The 19821-nt window shown below is 53.1% G+C and overlaps 2 protein-coding genes across 2 annotated transcripts; both read right to left on the reverse strand.

The window, feature by feature from the left end:
- Positions 1–4697: 4697 nt before the first annotated feature.
- Positions 4698–8162, reverse strand: CDPF1 (cysteine rich DPF motif domain containing 1). Its single transcript, XM_007955640.1, has 3 exons — positions 8050–8162; positions 7000–7111; positions 4698–4844 (listed from the first exon to the last, which is right to left on the reverse strand). The coding sequence occupies exons 1-3, from the start codon at positions 8160–8162 to the stop codon at positions 4698–4700; spliced, it is 372 nt and encodes a 123-aa protein (XP_007953831.1).
- Positions 8163–12756: 4594 nt separating this feature from the next.
- On the reverse strand, positions 12757–19596 carry PKDREJ (polycystin family receptor for egg jelly). The gene has a single exon (XM_007955649.1). It carries the CDS (start codon positions 19594–19596, stop codon positions 12757–12759), a length of 6840 nt encoding a protein of 2279 aa, XP_007953840.1.
- Between the last annotated feature and the right edge of the window lie 225 nt (positions 19597–19821).

Here is a 19821-nt window from a genome sequence, read left to right on the forward strand (position 1 = left end):
TGGTGTCCAGACCAGCAGTGTAATTCAGGTGAAGCCAAGAGATTATATTGTCCATGGACCCCACAGATCAAGATGGCTGCCACCCACGGAAGGCACGCTGACACTGACGCGCCCACAGATTTCCCACGGGGCCCGCCTCACGGCCTTGGCTGCAGGGCGCTGCAAAGCGCCACGGCCCGAATGTGTGTGCTTACTCTTTCCATTCGACAGGCGGCCCGGCCTTGAACTCCTGGACATGCTCATTGGTATACGCCACTGCAATTAATCATTCTTGTTTTCAATGGCAGCGACTCTGTCTTCCGGACTAAAGTGACGGCAAGGACCCAAGTTGTCAGAGCTTTCAGACAACACAGCTGGAGTGAGAGGCAGCAGAAGGGCCCCCGAGGGCAGCTCGGCTGCTGGGGAGCTCCGAGGAGCTGCAGGGAGAACGCACCCATCTGCCCGGAACTGTGCTGACGGTGCCCGTGACCACTGCATTCTATGCCGTTAAACACCCAAGTGCCTTTCCTCTTCCTTACTCCGTGGCCTTCACCCAGGCCATAGACTTCAGTGAAGTATGTGCAGGGAGTTCTCCACTTTGGCTCCAAAGGTCAAGGTCTGGGTTTCTCCTGGGATGGGTGCACGTTTCCAGACACATCCGCCTGCACTCGGATCAGAAACAGAGCACCTGAAATCCAGCGCGTTTCTGTGGAAACCACAAGAGAAACTAAAGTGCCCTTGGACGTGTTAAGAAAGCAAGGCTTTCTGAGTCGGTCTGGGTAATTGCACAGTGCTTGCCATCATCCGTTGCTGTGGGATGCAGCAGCTGTCCCTGCTGTCTGTCAGTGGCGTGGGATGAGGCGTGCCAGAAACGGGCCATTCGTGCGGCCCTGCAGATTCAGAACAGGGCTGCTCTGGGCCCGTCGGGAGCCACTGAGGTGGAGCAAGGCTGCCAGCCCACCGTGTGCCTCTCAGAGTTGCAATCAGAGGCACAAGAAATACAATCCGTTACTGTCTTCCCTGCAAAAGAACGTTTGTGTGTGTGAGGGAAGAGGGGCTGTATGATGTGGTCCTTTGCCATATTAACACAAAAGCCAAATCCACGGCCATCGAGTTGATTGCGTCATAGCGACCCTTTAGGACGGCGCAGAACTGCCTTCTAAGATCCCCAAGGCTGCAAATCTTGACGGAAGCAGGCCGCCTCGTCTCTCTCCCACAGGGCAGCTGGTGGGCTCCAAGCGCCAACCTGCGGCTTAACAGCCGCATGCCTTAACCACTTTGCCAAATAGAATAGACCAATACCTCCCATGTTCAATGCCAGGTCTTGGTTGAAGCATCTGATAACATCAAGCAGTGGCCCATAGCTGTTAAAAGTATTATTTGCAAAAAAAAAGAAACACTGGTTTTTACATCAGAGAGAGCAAATTACAGCCTGGGTCAGCTGCTGCTTTAAAAACATGTTTGCTAGCCTAAGTCAAATGTGAAGAACTTCCATGTTTTTCTGCAGAGAAGGGAATTCACCAGCCTCTTCCTGTCTTGCCCCTCTTTCCTCCAGCCAGCATCTAGAATTTGTTACACAGTTGACCAACATGGCGTCACCCAGCCAGCCCCAGACCAGCCCCCGCACCACGGGTCTGCCTCCTTGGGAAAGGAGGGCGCACAGCTAAGGCACAGGGGCATCCAACCACTTTTTGAAAATGCCTGTTCAGACAGTTTTCCCTTCAGACCTAAAAAAAAAAAGTGCCTCAGAAAAGATGAACCCCGCTAATACTGCTCTGGAGACAGCCATATTCGTGTTGTGGATCACCGTTTCTTCTGTTTGAAAGAACTATGTTAACAGCTGCGTCTTAAACACCATGATTCTTTGAACACCATCCTGGTATGTTTCACAATCACACACCTACGACAGCCATTTGGATTCTTTTGAAATCAGCGTTGATGGTCTCTTCTTACAACACTAAAGCAGCAGAAATAGAAGCCCCCGCACACACCCATCGCAGCAGCTTCTCCTGAGCCATATGGAATTGGTGCTTGCTCTGTAAACCTGACCCCTTGCCATACTTTGTAAAGTGCCAGCGATTGTAATCTGTGTTCGTTCCCCCAGCACACCTCACAGACGCCAGGTGTGAGAGAGATCACGATGTTGTACCACAGTGTTTCAACAGACCGCTGGCCACTCCTGTTTAACTGAGGGCTGGCTCTTCTGGGGGTCACTGCCTGTGGGTCATTACTGCGCTCTGGCAGTGAGGCGGCCTGCTGGGTGCCACCCGCACCACGGGCTCTCCGCTGGCGTCCACGGCCCGCCCGCACCGCCGGCTCTCCGCTGGTGTCGTCAGGGTGCCACCCGCACCGCCGGCTCTCCGCTGGTGTCGACAGCCCGCCCGAGGCACAGGGCGGAAAGCACACGCCTGTGTGTGGAATATCACGGCACAGCTGCTTCATGGGGTGCCTTTGCAGCGCCCTCTGAATCCACACTGCCAGCCTGCGAGAGCCCCACGGTAAGCGGGCCTGCAGGGACCCAGGGAGGAAGGGCACACGTCTCTGGAGCGAGGACCGAGCTGCTTTCTTGACCCGTGTTGTCGGTGCTGTTCGTGGGAGCCTTAAGCTCTCACTAAAGCACTTAGCCACTTGCAGACCATGCTTCTTCCTGCCAGGTGGGGGCCTGTTGCCCAGGCTGTGGCGTCCTCTCCCCACGCAGACTCTGGCTGTGGGGAGGTGTCCAGGGCTCAGGAGGCAGGTGTGCACAGAAGGCAAGGCAGTTGCTCTAGTCAACTTAACTGACAGGCGGTTCCAGGCCACTGGGAAATCACAGCGACACACTATCACTTTAATTCCTTTTAGATCTCGCTCTTACTCATTTTCTCGTTAAGGGACTGCGCTGATCTTAGTATTGATCTACAACCTGAATTTACGGGAACTTCTGTTTCTGGAATGTCTTATTGTCAGACTGATGAATGTGAAGAGTTAATTTCAGGGTACAGTTTTGCCTTAATGGTTTTAAAGAATAAACTATTTAAAAAAATTATTTGGTGAGTTTTGACTGATGCTGTACTGAATGAACTGTTCAGAAAAACCGAATCCCCTGGTGTGCACTCCGCTGCCCTCGAAGAGCCCACCTCAGCGGCCCTTGTCTGGACACAGATCCCCTTTTTGTCCTCTAGTGTCAGATAAGACCCAGGAGGCCAGAGCCCCAGCTGAGCCACGGATCCAGAAGCAGGAAACAGGAACCTGAAAGCATGAGCGCTTTAAAACAAACGCCAGCCCCTCAATTAAAGCTTTCCTTCTTTTGCTAACCCCATTTCCGACATGTTCTGGTTCCCTAGTGCTGCTCTGACAAGAACACACACACAAATGGCATGGCTTGAACAAACAAGAGTTTATTCTCTTACAGTTCGGGAGGCTAGAAGTCTGAGTTCAAAGGGCCAGGCTCTAGAGGCTGTGTGAAGCTCCACTGACCTTGGGCTTCAGCTCTGCCTCTTGTTCCCGGCCCACAAAAACCAGAGGCATCTCTTCACTCAGGCAGCTACTGGCTGCTGACGCTGACAAGTCCAAGGCTGACAACTAAAATGGCAGAGTTCCGATGTTACTAAACCACACAGCAGGCCATTAATTCAAGACCACTGAAAAGTCTCAAGGTCAGCAGAGCATGGCAGACTACTGAACAATGACATGGCCACGTGCAGGGTGCAAGCGTGCCATAAGCTAGAGACCATTCCCCAAGCTGTTTCTTATATACAGGAAACAGACCACATGCCCAAAGGCAGCTACTGAAATGCAGAACACTGAGTGGTTCTTCATTTTTCATTCATAACTATACCACACACTCAGGGCTCAGAGCATTTTCCAAGCACTTCACCACAACAGGAAGTAAAGCTACCTGTCAAGCCCTCCCAGTCCCACTCGGGAAGTGGCTGCTGTTTGATTTTCCTTGAAGCCTCACAGGATGGAGCGTGTCCTGGGCTTCTGGCACGGCCCAGGCACCTCTCCCCAGCGGCACCCGGGCTTCCTCTTGGTGAACTGCCCAGCACCTTGCTCACCTCAGCTGCCTCCTGGGCACACTCCTCCCCAGCACGGCCACTCGAGGTCTCCCACACCAGACTGTGACCAGAGGCCTCTGTCTCCCCATGGCTGTCCTCCAGGCAGCTCGGCAAGGGCAGAAGAGGGTACCTCATATCTGACGAGGCTGCAAGGGGCCTTCAGGCCCATGCGTGTCAGCAGATGAGCCGGCAGACCTGGAACTCAGCCCCAGGTGGAAGGGCAGGGCCAGCAGGCTGGCGGGCTTCCCTTTCTGGGCAGCTGCTGCTCCACTGTCTCCGAGCCAGAGGCCCAACTACACCGGTGCCCCAGGACCTTGGAACTGGAGGAGTTAGGCCTCGTGGACCAGACTGGTGAGGTGTTAGGCCCAACTACACCGGTGCCCCGGGACCTTGGAACTGGAGGAGTTAGGCCTTGTGGACCAGACTGGTGAGGTGTTAGGCCCAGCTACACCAATGCCCCGCGACCTTGGAACTGGAGGAGTTAGGCCTTGTGGACCGGACTGGTGAGGTGTTAGTCCATCTGCCATTGCTACTGCAGGCCAGCCTCCCCGGCTCCCCCAAGCTGCACGCAGACACAGCCCAGAAAGTGACAGGCACTGTGGCCTCCAGTTCAGGGGTGGCCTGGCCTGGGCTGTGGACACCCAGCCGGCCCAGCAGCTCCACACAGGGCTCACCCAGCCCTCAGGTCCGAGAACCGGGCTCGCCGCAGGGCGTCTTGGCCAAAGCTTTCCTCTTCTCCACATCTTGCCGGATCTCCTGTGGGAAAGCGTTCATGTTCTCGCGGACACAAGGGAGGCAGAATCTCTTGGAGTAGAATAAGCTGCAATCCTGACGAGGAAGGGGGGAGGAACAGGCTGAGTACCCGGGACCGGGAGCAGCTTCCCCCAGAGGCCAGGGCCCCAGACACACAGAAACGGGGGCGGTGGCCAGAGCTGGAACAGCAGACACGAGACCAGGGCCCCTGGGGCGCAGTCACCTGGAGGGGCTTCATCCTTGTCCGTGAGAAAAGGAAGTGGCTGAAGAACCGCCAGGGGGGCTGGGGCAGGGGTGCTGAGAGAGACCCGAACTGACAAGGCCCAGCCAAGGTCACGGCCGAGCAGGTGTGAGCAGGGCTGATGGGAGCGTGCAGCGGGACAGGCCCATGTGCCTGTCTGGGGCTCCACTAAGGAGACAGGAGCAGAAGGCCGCTCGGAAGAGGGTATGAGGCTCGGCTGGGCCTGGGGACGCCCAGGTAGAGAAGGTGCGTGCCTGCTGGCAGTAAGCGGGCTCTCAAAGTGTCAGGACTCCAGCAGGCAGAGGGACAGTGCGTGAAGGGCCAAGTTCACAGGGAGGCTGCACTCAGCTGAAAAGGCACTATGTCCCAGGATGCCCCAGTGAACACGGCCAGGAAGCTGCCACCTGCTGCCAGGAGGCTGAGATGGATAAAGGTCACCAGGAGTGTGGCTATCCTCAAGGGGCTGAGGGTCCCATCCCAAAGACAAGAGTCAGAAGCTTCAAGTCCCTGCCTCTTCTGATGACCATGGCAGGGTCCATGGGGACAGCCCCGTGGCCCACAGGCTGCCACAGGTCAGTGGACATGTCCAACAGTGTCCTTTAATACCAGGCTCCTGAGCCTGACTCGGCACACAGCCCCTCTGGACCATGTTCCCTGGACTCCTTGGCACCTGCGCACGGCCCTATGACTGCATCCTGTCACTGGAAGCTGGGCCCCTCGCTTCCCAGACATCCCTTCAAAGGAATGAGCAGCTAGCTGGGAGTCGGGCTGAAGGTGGGGGATGGGAGCAGAGTGGACCCAAAAGGGACGGTCCCCCAGCTCTGGACTGCCTGCTCCTGGACTCTTCTCCAGAGAAAAAGTAAGTAAACGCATCTCTCTCTTACCGAGCCCACAGTGTTTAGGGGTCTCTTTGTTACAGCAGCTTAGACTATACCTCAGCTGACGCAAGGCCACACCTCCTGTGGTACTTAGAAGGAACTGTCCACGGAGACGGACTGGGTAGCAACCAAGCACCTCATCACAGGAAGGTGGAGGCTTCTGGGTGCTGCGTGGGCACCTCCCATCTCCAAGGGTGGCACAGCGAGCTCTGTGCTGCCCCTGCCCTCCCAGTCCTCCTTTTCCAGAACCTTCTCTCAGGTCCCAGGCACTCCATAGGCCTCAGGCACTCGCAATGTGGCCCCTGCCCACACTGTGGCTTCCCACCCAGCCCCAGCCTGACCTTTGAGGGTAGAGTCTGGCTTTGAAACATGGTCTGTGACTCAGCACCCCTTGTTGGCCCTGTATGCCAGGGCCGAGTACTACGGGGCTCCTCACCCCCATATCACTTGTGTCCACTGGCACACCCCTCAGCCATCCTGCTGCACCTCCTCCCACTGCGGGTTTTCAAGCAGGTGCAGAGAACCAGATGAACATGGCCCACTCAGCCTCTCTGAACCTCAGTGTCCTCATCTCTGAAATGGGCGCGGTGCTGTTTCACCGACTAGGTGTGGGGACGGACTGGTGAAGCCTGCCCCGTGAAATACGTCCCGAGCCGGAGGCCCGGCACACAGCAAAGGCTCAAGAACAGCAACATCCTCCCTCTGGAAGGCCCCCGAGAACGAGAGAGTCCTCCCTCAGTGTGGAGAGGACGCTGGCCACGGGCACCACTGGGAGGCAGGGGAGAATCACTTGGGGCCACTAGAAGGGTCACAGAGCCTCCAAGAATTGATTTCCCAGCATTCTTCAGGCCACTCCAAGAGCCCTTAACTGACCCTAGGTTGCCCCTTCCTATACCTCTGCACCCTCTAGGCTACAGGGCCCCACATATAATGGGGTGGGCCAGCTGGCCCCAAAGAACTCTGACCGCCCACCCCACCTAGTGACTGCAGGGGCTGCTGGGTGACCACGGTGAGGAAAGGCTGCTGCTCACGTCACCCTCGGCAAGGCTCTGGTCATGGGTCTTCTCCCATGGGCATGTGTGGGGCACCCAGCCCCAAATGGCTAACTCACCGGGCCCACGCACACCAGCCTGCCACAAATGCTGCATCGAGAGCCAAGGACCAGGAACCTGCCCCTGTCTGCGGTGAAGGGGTCCTTCAGGATGTAGCATTCCTCCAGGAGGCTGCCAGACAGGACAGCAGCTGTCAGAATGGCCCAGACACGTGCTCGTCAGGGCCAGGGACTGGTCTACCCAGGCCGCAGGAGTAAGGTAAGAAGCAGCAACCCAGGAATTGGGGCCACGGTGGAAGGAACCACAAAGAACCGCCTCCTCAGCCTAAAGGGCTAGCGTGCTATGAGCCCAGACCCACTGGGGGGGGAGGGGAGGGCTGGGGAAGATAGGGCTCCTTCTGCCTTCCCAAACCCTCCCCTGCAACCCTAGCAGACAGCAGTTCCTCTCAAGCTGCCTGCTTCCTCCCAGGGCAACCCAGGGTCCCCCCACACCCCAGAGCCCCAGAGGCAGGCCTGGCTCACACTGCACATCTGATGAGACTGACAGGGCCCCATGCTAACACCCCAGCTTCCTGGTCAGCAGAGGAACCAGAAGAAAGGACCCTTGTCCTCCTCACTGTGTCACCTTGTAACACACGGGTCAGCTTTCCCCCATGAGGGCCACAAACGAGCCCGGGACCCCTTGGCCCCTTCAGGCCTGCAGGGCCAGACTCTCAGGAGCCAGGGTCCACAGGACACACTCCCACCAGCGCAGCACGGAAGTCAGGCTTCCCGCTAAGAAAGCGCCTCCACAGGGAGCAGGAGGGGCAGAAACAAGGGCACAGCCTGAGATGAGGCGGCCCCCGAGGCTCCCTTCATCCTCAGCTCTGCCGGACTTTGGCGGCCTGGGCCGTGGGCTGAGGGGGAGGCCGGGGCCTGGAGATTCTAAGGAGCCTTTCCCAGGGCCATGCGGGCCACCGCTGCAGTATCCATGGCCCGGGTGGGGACAGGCCTACAACACAGCACGTGACAGCCACAGGCTTGGCCACCAGCCCAGCCAGCAGCTTGGGGCAGGCACTTCCGGGGCTGCTGGCGCTTCCCAGGCCACAGGCCCAGAAAATATGTACTTACACGACAGACCGGGTGTTGGGGGGCTTCTGCCCCACGTAGCTGTAAGGAGCTGACACAGCACAGAGCTGGCACTGGAACACACCCTGAGGCATGCCCTCTGTCTCAGATGCCATCTGCAAAACAGGGACAAACAGGGCCTGCAGATCTCCTCTTTACCTTTAGGTTTCAGCAGTTTGAATACATATTTAGGTTTTGGGTTTCTTCTTTTCAAAAACTTATCCTGCTATGCTGCTTTGAGCAAAGTCCGTGCTCTATGGTGTTACCTGTTACTTTCACGCACTTAAGGCTTTTATCACTTCAAATGCTTCTGCCTCATTCACTCTCTCTGCTGCGACTCCAACACGCAAAGACAGAGCCGTGACCCGGCAGGACTGCTTTGTCCTTCTGTGCCTCCCAAGTGTTTAACCTTTGACAGGGTGTAGTCTTACCACTTTCTGTTGTTCTCTTACTGGAAAATATTTTTATTTTCCCTTTCACAGGTTTCTTTCACAGGTGCTGGCTTTTGCAGTTTTACTGTATGTTAGACCATCTGGATTGTCCTTGAACATTCTGATCTTTTTCCCCACTCTTTCTCTCCTTGTTTACCCAAATAGAATTACCTAACTTCTACTGAATTAGCTTCATGTGTGTCTCTTTTCCTCATTGTGTCACATCAGCTGATGGGCCCCTTGAAGGTATTCTTCATGTTAAGTTTACTTCTAGCATTTCCATATAACTCCTTTTCTTTGGCTGCTGATATTCCTTGTTTATGCATGTTGTACACCTTTTCCACTAGAGCCTGTAATGTATTACTTTTATTTTAAACTGTCTGATCATTCTGAGTCACAGCTAATCTGGTTCTATTGATTGTTTTGACTCTTGACAGTGGAGTTTGTTTTTATTTTTTGTCTCTATTTTGATTCTAACCTGGACATCATTTGTAAGACAGTGCAGACCAAGGTAAGTAGTATTTATGCCTGAAAAGGGGCATTCTTTTTTTTTCCTGCTAGGAAATACCGAGTCAGCCGAGTCAGGAGAGGAGGTGAATTTGGTTAGTTGTTGCCACTGCTTCCCTCAGGGCATTACTGGCTTCAAATTTCTCCAGCATCACCTCGTGCTTGGGGTTAGAATTCAGTCTGATGCAGGATTTCTCTCCATGTGTACTCCACCCTCAGCTTTAGGCCTCCCTTAGCCTCAGACAAGTCTCTTGACCATCCCAGTGGTAGACTTCAGTTGCTTGTTACTCAGTCCCTGCTTGCCTGGTGGTGGGTTCTCTGTTATCCTGACCCACCTTCAGTCTGAGACTGGCCCTGAGTCCCTGGGTGTTGGGGTAAAGTTTTTTCAGGAATCCTGCACCTTCCCCAGCAATAGGTGAACTCTAGCCGTCTGTTCCCGGGATAGTTTTTGTCCCCTCCCCAAGGTGGAGTGTTTCTCCTTTTCTCTCTCCCTAGCTGCAGGAGGTCTTCGCCTATGCCCACGGGGTGATAGGGTTTGCTGTCCATCCCCCAGCAGATTAAGGTTTCTGATCCATAAGGCAGAAGGATCCAGGCAAGCGCGAAAGATCCAGGAAGGAAGCAACCACAGCAACCTTCTCCCCCTCCCGGCCTGCACCAATGGGGTTTCTCGTTTTCTGCCCTGCTCCCCATTTTTCCCAGAGCACCCTGTGATGGTTTGTGAAGAGCCTGCCAAAGCATGCCAACTATGGCTGAGTTTCTACGCTCTCGCACCAGCCCACACTCACTATACAGCATTTCCCTAAAGCAATTTGGGCAGAATTCCTACCTGCTCCTACGGAGCCTTCCCCGTGCTGTCTTGGAGGTGCCTACTTTCCTTAGACTTCTAGCTAACTGGTTACCCTGCTGAGGGGCGCTGGTGGCGCAGTGGTAAAGCACTTGGCTGCAAACCAACTTAAACTCAACAGCTGCTCCGTGGAAAAACCAGTGAAGTTCACAGCTAAGAAACCCTACAGGGCAGTTCTACTCTGCCCTACAGGTCGCTGTGAGCAGGAATCCACTCAAAGGCAAAGGAGTTTGGTGTTTTGGGGCCGTGCTGTAACCTCAGCCATCTAATGAATGGGTTCAAGAAGTTAGGGAGTTGCAGACTGTCCACTTTTTCTTTGCCTACTCTCCGCGGTGATCTCTCAGCTCTTCCCAACCTGTGATGCCCGGCACTCGGTGTGCAGTCGGACGAACCCTCATCAGACCTTGCAAGCACGGACTGCACAATGTCAGGCTATCCCACTTGGGGCAACGGGGAAAAATCTGTCTTATCGTGGATGCTTGGGAACCTAATTCCGTTCCCCATCTGTCCAATGGTGCTCCCTGGGTCCTTCCCAGGGCTGCTGTGCGTTTCCGGAGGTCAACACGTGTCGGGCGCTGGGGGCCCGTGGCCTTCTCACCGGGAACACGTTCCCCTCGCACCCGAGCACACAGGGTCAGGAGTGCTCCGGGGCCCGCCATGCGCGACGCGGCGGCTTCCCCGCGGCCCCAGTCCCCCCCACACTCGAGCCAGCAGCCGCTCTGAGTAACAGGCCTCAGCCTCTGACGTTCAGGGCCGCACCGCGCTCACTAAGGTGTTGAGGCCTGGACCAGTGACCTAGCGGGACTCGCTCGGAGACGCCGCCGAAAACAACAACAACAACAACAACAACAACAACGCCGCCGTCGCCGCGCGGCCGCCACACACACTCACCTCCGCACACAGCTCCGCCCCCGTCGGGTGAGCCCCGAGCGCACGCGCAGCGCAGCGGGGGGCGGAGCTTCGCTGCCTGCTCCGCCTCCCTGAGAGACCGTGCCCCGAGCGCACGCGCGGAACAGGGCAGGGCGGGACTTCGTCGCTGAATCCGCCCCTTAAGGAACAAGTCTCGGACGCACGCGCGGCAGGGCGCGGGGCGGGGTTTCGTGGCCGATTGCGTTTCTTGAGAAACAGGCCTCGGGCGCACGCTGGAGCTGCGTGAGGCGTGGCTTCGTCGCCGGCCCCGCCCCTTTTCTTCGTCTTCCCCCGCCCCCCACTTGGCGGGAATCAGTGCGGTGTTGGCCTGGAAAGCGCAGCACGGATATCTGGGAACATGCGCAAATGCCAGGCGGGGCTGAAGGAAGGTGGCAGCCTAGCTGCTGCAGCGCGAACAGGCAGACTTGGCCCGCTGTTGTGGCGGCCAGGAGGCTCACTTCCCTTCACACGGGGTTCCTCGGAGGGGCGAAGCGAGGGACACGGGCCTGACCTAGCTCAGTCCTGCGCTCCTGAGTGAAAGCGGCCTGCGGGCTGAAGCGTTTGGTCTTGGTTAGCTCGCTTGCTGCCGCTCTCCTCCCGGTGACACCGTGAGCCCCACCAGACTTGACTAGCCAACTGCTGGCTTTGGAGAGGATGGCTTCTGTGAGGACAGATGACCAAGTTGCCACATGTTTATTCTGTTCCCCCGTATGAAGTCCAGTGGTAACGAGGCCGTGCCTAAGGAAAATGCACTGCATTCAGAATGTGGGGGCCTGGATGAGCTGGGTGGCCTTGGGCGAGCCACTGAGCCAACTGGTTTTCACTCTTGGCAGGCGGCCTCTCCCTGCCCGAGCTTCTCGGACATCCCCTCCGGAGGAAAGGATGGACTGCGCGTGCAGATGGTGGCAGAGCACGGAGTCCCAATGCCAACACCATGCAATGCAGGATTCTGAGGGGACAGCATGGAACAGCCAACACTTGGTGAGAAGCAGCTGCCCACCTGGTTGGCGACTCCCTTCTCTGGCCTTTGACTTTGGGTGGCTGGCACGCACACGAATGAATCACTGCAAGTCTCACAGATGAAACCTCATGTTTAATGGTGTTCAAGCTTGACATTATATGGGCATAAATGATCACACACTTCTGAGTGACAAGGCAACACTGCTACTCATGCTGCTCTTAAATGATAAAGGTTTTCATTATCATCCCTAAATAATCAATGTCATAAATAACCAAGTGCTCAAACCCTGAATGTATGTATAGGTATAGTCAATGTACGTAGCATTTACCGTATTTCAACGTGAACCCATACACACTCTTTGTTGTTTGGCAAAAGCTGTTTCTCTAGGTTAGAAAATGTTACTAAGTTTTACATCTTTAACTTGTAGTAGTAGCCTTAAGGAGTGGGTGTGAAGCTCAGACTTCAGATCCCCAGCTCCTATCCCCCCATACCCAAACAAGAAGGGAAATACTAGAAACTGCCCATAAGACCCCTAGTGCACTAGGCCAGCTAGGATTTGGGGAGGGGGGGGAAAGCTTAGCAGCCCCGGTCTGCAAAGGGACACCAAACAAGGCTGAAGAGTCTGGTGTTCTGTTGTAAAGTAGCAGGGATGCAGATTCCAATTTGGGTTGAACACAGAAGGAGCAGGAGGGTGCCGTGCCCAGGCAAGGCCTCTTCGGCTCCCACCCCTAAATCTGGTCCTCAAAACTAGCGGCTCTAATCCCTCTAAATTGCTGCAGGCTCCAAAGAAGTAAGGATTGTCTCTGTACCAGGAATTACACAACTCCCTGATAAAGGGAATTCTATCCCCAAACCACACACTGTGGTCCTCCTCTCCCCAGACAGTACACTCCTTTCACAATCCTAAAAACAAGAGGCCAAAAGTGGGGATACTGTGAAGGACAGGAGCTGCATCGTGAAGGATATGGATAGAAAGCACGACTTGGCCACTAAACGTGCCTTAATTCCACAGACAGCACTGGGGGCAAATCTTTCTTGTGGCTCCAGAAATTCATTGATCAAACAACGAGATAAACCATCTTCTTCCCATTAATATTTCTGGTCTTCAGACCCAGATACCGGCGGTTGTTCTTCTCTGGCTGTCCATAGAGCATGTTGATGACAAACTCAGGTTCATCTTTGGACCTGGACTGGAAGGTCAGGAGGCGAAACACTGTTCTTAGCTGACGACACAAATAGGTCATTGCTTCTGCTTCATCTGATGGCTCCTCATACACGGGCTGCTTCATCTCCTCATAGGCAGACAGAATCACTGCCTGAAACAGGTTGATCAAGATGCAGATCATGATCAGCATAAAAGACGAGAGAAACAGGACCCCAAGGACCCTGTTACTGGAAAATTCAGTGTTCTGAAAAGCTGAGACACAATAGGAGAATACTGTCTGGGTGGCATGAATCAAGTTACTGTAGTTCCACTCATGCTGCCCAAATACTAGGTAGCCAAAAGCCATGTATACAAAGAAATAAATGGACACCACAAAGGCCATGTGGCAAATGCCGGGAAGAGCAATTTGGATAGCCCTCTGAGCCAGTCGCACATCATAGAAGACTCTGGAATACCTGAGGGTTTTCAAAATTGTCAAAAATAACAGGAAACCCAAAGTTATCCTCATGAGGTGATCTACTTGAGAAACAGCATGAGATGGAATGAACTTCTTAGGGTGTGACAAGTAAAAGTGAATGATATCCGTGGTCAAGAGGTGTTTCCTGAAAATGAGCACAATCAGAACAGTAAATATGCATTTTAGAGCAAAGTTGAGTAAATTATACACACTTCTCACGTAGGAGGCTCTTTCTTGCGTAATGATATAGCCCTCGTCGACAATATAGGCTACAAAAAAGATGAGAATGGCCAGGTACAGGTAGATTTCTGCTGAAGTGTTCCTGTTGAAGTCAGCAAGTGAGAAGGAATACACAGATGCACTTGAGTTTACAACTCCCAACTGAGAGACCTCAAATATGACAGAAATGCTACAGAGCAGATTCATATCTGCATTAAAAGTAGTAAGTTCCAAAATCACAGCCCATGTCTTCTCATCAAGCCAGTTATTTCCTTGGAGTTCCCTGAGCCTCAGTGTGGAATTAAACTGCTGCTGATCTGGGAAAAAATAGAATGCATAGCCCCCTGATCCATAGGTATGGAGCACCCCATAGGAATAATATGCCCATTTCTTTTCATGTGGCTTATAAGTAAACCCATTGGGATTCTGGCCAATAGCTTGTTCATCAACAGCATTCCAAGAGCTGGCATAGTTTTTTGTGTCTTCTGGGTCAATTCCATACTTGGGATGACAATGAATTTCCCTCTGGATGCTATTTAGGACAATGATTTTATCAGGCAGACATTTCTTTTCACTAGGCTTTGCTCTCACTTGCCGCATCAGTGGAAGGCCAAGGATTTTGGAGGAGCTATCGAAAAGAAATGTTGGGTTCAGGTCATTGTGGAACAAAGGCAACACCACGTTGTTCAGCCACCTATAGATGTGTTCCAGCTTAGTGACTGTGGCAAGGTCTACAGAGAAATAATCGCAAATAAATTTGTTATAGTAAAAGCAGTCAGTATGCTGCAGGAGTGTGACGAGGCCAAGCAAGAGGGCAAGGAAGATAAAGTGCGTTAGAATGTAACTGAGGAAGAGGAGTGCTCTTCTCTTTATCCTCTTCTTCCTTTTGAATATTCTAATTTCATCCTCTGTGAGAGGCTGATACATCCTGGTGCCCCGGATGTGGTGGATCCGGAGATGCTGCCTGTGCTTTTCAGCCGGATCCTTCCCCAGTCCATGAAGCCTGATCTCTATGTAATGACATTTAATTGTCCATGGAAGATTTTTACAGTACTTGGGCTTATTTGTTCTGAAACCTGACAAAAGTATAATTTTAAATGTCTGCACCAGAAAAACTGACTGAAAGAATGAACAAAAAGATGTGAAGAGCCATCGTCTTGACAGGTCATAGCCATAAGTCAGTCCGTAAAACACAATAAAGAATGATGATATGCTACAAATGGCAAAAACCAAGAACCATGCTACATAAACACACCACTGAGGCAGAAGAATCCTAGCCTTAGGCTTAGATTTTTGTTGGGGAGGAGGCTCTTCAGGAAGAACATCTTGATCGTATCTTACGTTGTTGTTGTTGTTGTTGGAATTTGTTCTACTGCTACGGGTCTGTGGGGCCTTGGCCTCTGCTTCCTCAAGCTTGTGCTGGGTTTTAAAGGTGGTCTGTCTAGAAGCCTTAGGATGTTCAGGATTGCTCGTAGATGTGAGCTTGTCAGCCTCCCTGGTATGTGGCTTAGTGGTTTCATAAGCATACCACTTTCTCAACCGTTCGTCCCAGAATCCACTCTCTTCTGACATCACAGGATGATGCTTGCGAGGAGCTACCTCCTCTAGATGCATTTGAATAGGTTTCTTCTGGGAATAGGTGAACAAGAAACTTAACAATAATTGCACAGGGACTGTAATTAAGGCACTTTCAATTCCTATCATCATTAATCTGATGTAGTATAACCTTTTTGAATCAGTGTCTCCTTTTCTGTTGGCATTAAAGAACATAATATTACAAAGAAGACTACTTAACAACACTGTTAAACAACAAGACAATTTCTGTAGCCTGCTGACTGGCTTAGCAATGACACTAGCGAAAACAGAGAACCACATGTGACTTTTCCCTAGCTCATATGTTGTACTTATAAGGAAAAAGTCTGTTCTGTTGAGAGGTGCATCTGAGGGGGTAACACAAAATTTCCTGTCCAAAGAGGTGTCAACAGAAAGCCATTTCCGGCACATAAACAGCCAGATGCGTCTGGTGAACAGATTTTCCACTTTGATCCGACTCAAGTACCAACTGGGTGTTTTGCCTTCATTGTTGTGCCACACACGAATGGAGTGGATGTCCCCCAAGTTGCTTTTCGTTGTTAGGAGGAAAGTATTGATGCTTCCTCGGTAAAGAGATGTATAATATGGATGGCTTAAACAATGCACATCACTGGTACTCTCCGTCCCCATAAGCTGGACAAACACATCAGCCTTGGTTCCAGACCCCCAACGGCTTCCTGTAAAAATAGTGACCAGGTAGCACATGGTATCATAAGGGTCATTGTCAGGTAGAACTATCACCCGATGCCTGAGAAACTGGTCCATTGCATCCCTGTGCAAGGCCCAGAAAGCAAGGACTATGTAGATAAGCATGATGAAAAGCACAGTGAAGAGGGTCACAGGGTTTTGGATGATGTTCTTGATGACCTCCAGCTGTAGATCTACGGGATTTGGGACCACAATCACCTTGGCCGTCAGAAAGTGGGTATGTAGCTGAATGCTGGTCAGGTTTACAATGGGGCTCAGCTGCCGCCTGGCCCTCATTTTGTTCCTGCAGACACAGTGCACTTTGAGCCAGCTAGTCTTCTCACCAAGAATGCAATTATCTTCTCTCCAATCGCTCTGGATCCCATACATGTCCAAGCAGTGAACGCTGAAAAGAGAAATTCTCACTAGCTTGTCATTGGGAGTCAAGACAAAACGAGGGGCCTGCAGAACCACAGATACAGTGTACTTGGATGAGCGTCTGTGTTGAGCTATTGCCTGCAGCAGGGACTGGGGAAGGCAAACTACACGGGCCTCCTTCACTGAACAGGCTGGGTCAAAGAGGTCACTCTGGTTGGCAGTAGGAGGCATGTCATGGGGCACGAGGAAGGTGGCCACCAGAGCAGAAGGGGTGATCTGACTGCCTGCAAACACCAACACCTTGAACAGCACAGTCACGCCAGTCACAATATGGACCAACAACTCCTTGATTACTCCGCTGTCCACTTCGAAGCGAAATGCCCCTGTCGTCTTTTTCAAGGGCTTGGCCACCTCACCAGGTTCACTGTTGGGTCCCATTGTGAGATTAAAAGCAGTAGAGGTCAAATTTTTTCTGATTAGGTACACTTCCACTACATCAGGCGTGATCTCAATCACGTCACCGTTAGCCTTGGCTCCTGTCATTCTAACTCCAACCACCTCTGCTGAAATGTTTCCCCCATAATTTAACCAAGGAAAGGGGTCATCTGCAAACTCACAAAACATTGTGGAAACTGGGGCATTTGGAGGCAAATCAGGAACACTGCTCTCATTTAGTGTTGGATAAAAACAATTTCGGCAGTGCTGCTGATTGGTGAAGGAGCTGGTAACATCCCACTTCTCAACTTTCTTTACATACATGTTCAAGTTTGAGGTTGTCAGTACAGTGCTTTTACTCCCCGGCACTTTACTAGCCAGTATCGTGTCTGCTAGAGATTCTATTACATAGAAAGGATCTTGAACAACTTCCTGAGCAGCCATCTGTTTAAGGATGTTAGACAAAACAGTAAAGATCCCAGTACTCACTATTTCTATTTGTTCGGAACGGATGCGTGTCTCCCTTCGTCGATAAGCTTGTAGTGCTTGATTTGCTTGCCATAACCTCACAATGGCAAGTTTCTGAACATCTTGGGTGAACTCAGACTCTTTCTGGGCTAATTCAACAATAATTGTGACTACCTGGCTAATTTCCTCCAAAGTGGTTATAGGGAGAAGGAAAGACTGATTGAGAAGGTGTGTTCGGATACTGGCTTTGTTATCTAGGAGAGGTAAGTCAGTTCTCATGCTATTCAAAACAGAAGTTACTGTATATATTAAGTAACCTGCAGATAAAAAATTCTGCTCTTGAAGCAAAGTAGATAGCGAGGAATTTGGTCCCACGGTAGCACTGAGTAACTGATGGAGCACCGTCCTCGGCGATTTCTCATCAGTAGGAGGCTGCACGGTAGCGTACAAAGTCACCTGAGAAAAAGCTCCCTGAGAGTCATAAACCTGAACATAGAGCTTCACGGCATAATGATTAGCTGGCACACCAACTGGGAGAAAAGAAGGGGGTGTTCTAGGCTGTGTCCCCAAGTACAGGATGGCCCCCAAGGTGTTCTCTTTTAAAGAATTTATTTCAGCAATACCGTCCAAATCAGAAACTATTACTTTATATGTCAGAGGGACATCTTTATCCTTAAAATTACTACACGCGACAACAAATTTGGTAACAAATGCAATTCCTTTTGCTGGATTAATGCTGCATTCTCCGATCTCAGGGCCGTGGTTAATAACAAAGCCATGCCTAAAGGTTCTGATCACGCCACCCCAAGTTGACAGATACAGAGAAACCCAGTACCTCTTTTCCAAAAACTGCTTAAAAGCAAAAGCCTTTATAGACAGGTAAACACCGTTTCTCCCTGTTGTAGCTTGCCCCATCCAATCAAATGGCATCTCGTGAGCTATAGGTGACAAAACTGACCATTTATAGAAGATACGGCTTATGGCACAGTTTGTGCAATTTAGAAACAAAGAAAATCTATCTGATACCATTAAATTTCGACCACAGTTTTCAATACATGACATACTTGTTACAGGTACTGGTCCTTGGAGCACATACACCCTTCTATCAGCAAAGGTTGTTCTGTCACTTTTCTGTACCACCATTCTGAAAAAATACACCTGGTTACCTTTCAGTGTTTCTGGTAAAAGTGTTAGCACAGGGCCAGAGGCCCATGGCCAGTGCAGGTCAGTTTGCCCTGGCTGGCAAATGTGAGGGCTCAGCACTGCAATTTCATCTCCATTGTAGTTTCTCTGATTCGTTGTACAGTACCAAAAAAACGTGAGTCCCTCTAATGGGTTGTCTGCATCTGGGTCGGAGGACATGGAACCGTCCAGAACCAGCCCATCTGTGAAATTAATTGTCAGGCTGGGACCCCCTAGAATAACGGCCTTCAATTTACTTCTGACAACCTCCACGTAGATGTAGTCCGAGTCTTTTACCAGAGGCATTTCTGGATCGGATGTGGTGATGGCCACGACGAAATTAACCACATACACGCCCCAAATTAAAGAAGCCTTGGGGATATGGAGAAATGATGAATTTATCCTCGTCTCCAGCTGGGGTACATCCAAAGGTTTAGTCCACTCGGGCACATCCAAGGCAGACGGCACGGAAAAGACCTGCCAAAACTGAGTAATGGAGAGGGCATCTGGGCAGTCGACGTCCACACTGGCGTTCAGGGTGGCCTCCGTCTTCCAGGTCAACCGCACTGGAGAACGGGCTTTGTTCCTGTTGACCTTTACCTGGTTGATGACACAGGGTTTCAGCTGGCAGGACACCGAAGACTCGATGGCTTTGGGAGTGTACGAGTTGACGGCCTCTAGAATCACGCGCGTGGGGCCATCCGTGGGACACTTGGTTTCGGCCACGAAGCCCACGCCGGCCGGGGAGCCGGCGGAGCTGGCGGAGGACTGGCGGCCCGTCGCGGCGTCGCGGGGTCGTCGCGTCGCGCAGGGCCCGAGCAAGCGCAGGTGAAAGGTCCACGAAGGGTGACGCAGAGGGCGGGGCAGCGTCGCGAACCACGCCAGGGAGAGGCGGCCGCTGAGCGCCGCCAAGCGCAGGCGCACGTCGGTGGGGGCGGTGAGGCCGCCGCGGGCGCGCACAAGGACGCGCACGCCGAGGCAGTACCAGCGTGGCCTGGCAGCGGCGCCCTGGCGTCGAGCCATGTAAAGGCTGCGGCGGCCGCTGAACACAACGCCGCCTGCGGCCGCCGCGCGGGGCCGCAGGCGGAGCAGGGCCTGGCTGCAGCGCATCGCAAGGCCCGGGGCGCCCCGGAGACGCCGCGGCTCGGCGACCTCGGCCCAAGCGGGGACGCCAGGCTGGTCCCCTGACGGGGCGCGGAAGGCCGATAGCGAGGCCGGCGGCCCGGGACCGGGGACCTGGGCCCCGCGAGGAGCAGAGGGCGGCGGGAGGCGACCCAGGCCCAGGAAGAGGAGGAGCGCGGGCCCCGGCAGCATGGCGCCGCCCGTGAGAAGCAGAGAGGCGCCGAGGAGGCCACGGACTCCGCTCAACGGCCGCGGGGGTCGCGGGGCGGCCGCGAGGGTCTCGAGAGCGGCCGGGACAGCGTTGGGTGTAGCGGGAGTTGTGGGGGCAGTAGGGGGTGGTTCCGGCCGCACGGGTCACGGGGTGAGGGGGAGTCGCGGGACATGGGGGCCGCGAGAACACAGGGCAGCATGGGGCAG

The sequence above is a fragment of the Orycteropus afer genome, unplaced genomic scaffold, assembly GCF_000298275.1.
Source record: "Orycteropus afer afer isolate SDZICR_OR568_19922 unplaced genomic scaffold, OryAfe1.0 scaffold00524, whole genome shotgun sequence".
In the NCBI taxonomy this organism is placed as follows: domain Eukaryota; kingdom Metazoa; phylum Chordata; class Mammalia; order Tubulidentata; family Orycteropodidae; genus Orycteropus; species Orycteropus afer.